This window comes from Trachypithecus francoisi, unplaced genomic scaffold, assembly GCF_009764315.1.
Source record: "Trachypithecus francoisi isolate TF-2019V2 unplaced genomic scaffold, Tfra_2.0 Lachesis_group5, whole genome shotgun sequence".
In the NCBI taxonomy this organism is placed as follows: domain Eukaryota; kingdom Metazoa; phylum Chordata; class Mammalia; order Primates; family Cercopithecidae; genus Trachypithecus; species Trachypithecus francoisi.
In genome coordinates this window covers 99,236,703-99,241,120 of record NW_022681470.1, presented here as the reverse complement: position 1 = coordinate 99,241,120, position 4,418 = coordinate 99,236,703, and the positions used below count along the sequence as shown (strand labels likewise).

The window sequence follows — 4,418 nt, the reverse complement described above, 5'->3', positions numbered from 1 at the left end:
ATTCCAGACATAAGGCAACTGTGCTCTTCACGATTTCTCAATGTTTACTCACATTGAGAAGCAGGTTCTGTCATTCTCTTGAATGAAGCTCACCTGGTATGGTAAGTTGTCCTCATTTTAAAACATTTGGAGTTTATCCTGCAATCCTTTCACATCTGACAGTTTTTCTGTTCTTTCTAAGCATGTAATGGAAGTCAAGGAATTCTACATCCTCACATCTATTAATATTTATTACCTTCCCACAACAGTGAAATTCCCATTCTAGTCTTCTAAAACAGAAATAGCTAATAAAGAAAACTCATTTCTCCTTTAACCTTTTCCACGAATTTCAGACCATTCTGGTTTTATTCTTTTCTACACAAATTTTACTCCTTATAGGTGTTCAATAAATAAAATATAAACACTAGTTTAAAAAATAATTTATTAATTTGATCTCTTCATTTAAAGATAATATCCAATGCCTCCAAGTTCCCACCCAAGAATTCTGTTGGACAGGGCTGGAAAAGTTCTGGAGAACATTCTTCTAGACCCTCTAGGCATTATGTCACAGGATGTCCTCGCCACAGCTGGAAGAGTGACTCTGAGTATATGAACCAGGGGCTACAGTGGACTGTGCAGTACCTAGGGAGGGAGAGACAGGGCTGCAATGAAGTCTGGAAGGATTAGGGAATTCACTGATTGTACCAAACAAAAACTTACATTTCTTCTCTCCTATTCCATACCCAGGTGAAAGTGGGAAAGACAGGAAGAGAGACACCAAGCTGCTTTCTAGCTGACAGCTAGTGACTCTCTGATTATCTGCAAAGATTGGGAAAGGAATTTAAACATGACATGTAGATTTTCCAGAACTATTTACTCCTGGAGCCAGGAGTCTGTGAACATGTAGGTGGGATCTTGTAAGAAGCAGCCTTATCTAGATTGGGAATAAGCTATGATAGTTTTAGGCTGTGTGGGTCTGGCCAATTTTTGTGCTGCCTACTTCTCTTTGCTTCTATGACTGGGCATTGCTGCAGAAAGGAAGAAATATGGAAGTGATTTCAGCTTTGATTTTTTCCTTCTGGAAGCCTGAAAACTCCAGTTTGCTTCTCTGAGCCCTTTTTCTGTTGCAGAACTAGGGTGTGGACTACAGGTCCTACCCGTGGAAGGTGGAGGTAGATACTTCACAGGGAATACAGACAACCCAGACAAGTCACACCTTTAGGTAACAGATACTTACAAAGATGTACTTGCCTGCACCCATTAACATTTTAGTCTCAGCCAATCAGAAAACCTGGTGTCCTCATGCGCTGGGATAACAGTGCAATATGGCTCAGGCTCAGGTTTTGCTGGGCACACCACAGGAGGCCACAGACTCTCATATGCAAGGGCTTCAGATATGGACCAGGGTCTTTCCCCCTAATTGGCTTTGGTTATGATGTTGTAGGTCAACATTCTTCTGGCCTTAATATGACAGAAGAAGGGGTGTGGAAGAATTGGTCTCCAAGTGAGAGCATCCAGGGTGAAGAGTGTGGGAATAAGGGTCGTTAGCACAAGAGAAGAGGTAGGTGATATCCAAGGCATGTAGTAATGGCATAAAGGTGGAATGTTGCTCTCATTCTGCTGAAGTGGGCACCATAGAAACCTTGGTGCTACCAGTCGCCAGTTGAGCCACAAGCCCAAGAACAGCACCAGGCAGTATAAGGATGTATGAGAATGACATCACTTCAGATAGTCCTGAGAATGAGACCTAGCCCTGTTTGGGGCAAACCACTTGCTGGGAGCAATAGTATCCTTCCTGCTTCCCTATCTGGGCTGATTGTAAGGAACAAGTGAAATCATGCACACCAATGTGCTTTACACCTGTAAAACTCTGCCCCAAGAAGCTATATGCCCTTTTGAGACTCCCTAGATGTGGACAGAAACATAAAATTTCTGCGTTTCTACCTTTTCCTTGGTCACCATTGCTGAGCACATGCTCTAGCCTCTCCCTCAGGCAGTCATTGAGGCTGACAGACTTCTCCAGATGCTGGCACAGGTTCTGGACCTCAGCAAGATTCTTTTCCAGCAGGTCAAACCACTAAGACATAGAAGAGGTAGGAGGTGGGGAAGCCTGATCATCCCTGGGCAGCTGTGGGGCCTGCTCGGCATCTGTCTGCAAGATCCCTACCTATCTCTATCCTTCTGTTAGCTTCTTCCTCTCTCTTGGGCATTCAGGAAGCACCAGGCAACTTTACTTAAAGTCATGTATTCTAAATGCATACAAAGTGCTACCTTTTAAAAATTAACTGGAAAGTAGAGAAACCTAAAAAAGGATACATTCCACTACCACACTATTGTAAATGTTATGTTTGGGTGTGTGTATGTATATAAAAGAGAGAGCAGATAATCAAGATTTAAATACGGTGGTAAAAAAAAAATAGGAAATGAAGATTTTACCGAAACAACTACAATAACCATCCCAAGCTACAACTATGAACAGATTCACTATTATGGTCATTTGCCCAGGTTCTGACAAAACCAACCAACCAACAAACTACCTCCCACCCCTACCAAAAAAAACCCAGCAAAACAAAACAAAATGCACACCCACAAAATTATCCACTGAAATCTATACTAGAGTATGTGGCAATAATTAATATATTTCTATAGAAATTGTCTCATGCCTTATAAGCTCCTAAAATAAAATCAAGGTCACTATGTGACTAATGATAGCACTAGGAGGAAAAGAAAATACTGAAAGTAAATCAGTCTTCAGCTTGATTTCAGCTATCTCTTCAAATCAGCATTAAGTATTTAATATCAGATACAACATTTTTGGCTTGTGAGACTAGTAAATCACGTTTTTCCACTGGCCAAAGGCAGCTGAAGAAACAATTGTTGAACAAACTAAATGCTGTGACATGAAGCATCTGACTTCTAAGTCTGCGTATTAAGTTAAAATGATTGGTGAACATTTAACTGGGCAAAAGAAATGGTATCCATGTTCAGGAAGTCATCTGGGGTGCAAGGGACACTGTAGCTGCTCATGCTTGGTCCACTGTCTGTACTGTCATCTCGAGAGTGATAGGTGTCCCTGTTAAGGAAAGGATCTGAGCTATTGGTCATCATTGTTCTCAATTTCTGAGACATCCTGGGAGAAGACACTGGATTTTGAGTACCACCCTCCTGCTCCAGTGTTGGTAACTGGCTATGCAGTGCTAAATCCTGCTGAAGCAGTTCTTGCTGTTTCAGCAGCAGCCTCGCCTTCTCCATCTGTAGTTGCTGCAGTCGCATCTGTTGCTGCTGGTTGGAGTTGCTGACACCCATGACACCTCCCTGTGGGCTCTGGGGAGCCAGGGGTGGTGGCTGTTTCACTGGATCACTCTGACTGATTCTCTGGTTCATGGCTTTACCTAAACTAGCGTCAAACCTTGGGTCTAGCCAAGAGGTGGTCTTGTTCTTATGGTTTATATAGTACATTTCTCCATCCTGAGTCATGGCTTGTTCCCATCCATCAGGAAGAGGATCTGAGGCCGAGTTCATCATATTCTACTGCACTGGTGGACTGGTAGGGGCTGTAACGTTCATCTGAGACAGCAAGGACTTCCTGGGGTCCTGTCATGTTGTTGTCTGATCAACGTAATTTAAGAAGTATCTCTGACCAGAAGATGTCTTTGCCATCTCCCAATCTGCTGGCAAAGGTACATCATCAGGTATCTCAAAAGAAGACTGTCGAAGAGACTGAGCTGTGGGTGTAGCTGCTGGGCCAGAGACTACTCCAGTGGGGTTCAGGTTCAGTGTCCCAGGAGAAACAGCTCCCAACTGCAGAGATGCTGGAGAGGAATGAACTCGAATATGTTGTGGAGTCACGGCTCCTGCAGTGCCTGCATCAGTACTGGCCTGTCCAGCTGGCTTCGCCTAGTGGATCCCGCACAAGGGCCGCGAGCAGAGCTGCCTGCCAGTCCAGTGCCACGCGCTCGCACTCCTCAGCCCTTGAGCGGTCGCGGAGCAAGGGACGGCGCCCGTCGGGGAGGCTCGGGCCGCGCGGGAGCCCACGGTGCGCGGGGAGCTCGGGCATGGCAGGCTGCAGGTCCCGAGCCCTGACCCGCGGGGAGGCGGCTGAGGCTTGGCGAGAATTCAAGCGCAGCGCAGACGGGCCGGCAGTGCTGGGGGACCCGGTGCACCCTCCGCAGCTGCTGGCCCGAGTGCTAAGCCCCTCACTGCTCAGGGCCGGCGGCGCCGGCAGGCCTCTCCAAGTGCAGGGCCAGCAGAGCCCGCGCCCACCCGGCGTTAGAGCTGACCCGCAAGCGCCGCGCACAGCCCAGGTTCCCGCTGGCACCTCTCCCTCCACTCCTCCCTGCAAGCAGAGGGAGCCGGCTCCGGCCTCAGCCAGCCCAGAGAGGGGCTCCCACAGTGCAGCAGCGGGCTGAAGGGTTCTTCAAGCGTTGCCAGAGTGGGCG

The 4,418-nt window shown here is 46.9% G+C and overlaps 1 protein-coding gene and 1 long non-coding RNA gene across 2 annotated transcripts; both read right to left on the bottom strand.

The window, feature by feature from the left end:
* Window positions 1–407: 407 nt before the first annotated feature.
* On the bottom strand, window positions 408–2,084 carry LOC117075528. Its single transcript, XR_004434025.1, has 2 exons — window positions 1,924–2,084; window positions 408–621 (listed from the first exon to the last, which is right to left on the bottom strand). It is a non-coding gene; the product is annotated as an uncharacterized LOC117075528 (long non-coding RNA).
* An 829-nt stretch (window positions 2,085–2,913) lies between these two features.
* Window positions 2,914–3,718, bottom strand: LOC117074134 (transcriptional coactivator YAP1-like). Its single transcript, XM_033195354.1, has one exon. The coding sequence runs from the start codon at window positions 3,502–3,504 to the stop codon at window positions 2,914–2,916; it is 591 nt and encodes a 196-aa protein (XP_033051245.1). The 5' UTR covers window positions 3,505–3,718.
* Window positions 3,719–4,418: the final 700 nt, after the last annotated feature.

Coding starts and splice junctions, on each gene's coding strand:
- LOC117074134 (XM_033195354.1), bottom strand. CDS start 3,504: ATGATGAACTCGGCCTCAGATCCTCTTCCTGATGGATGGGAACAAGCC.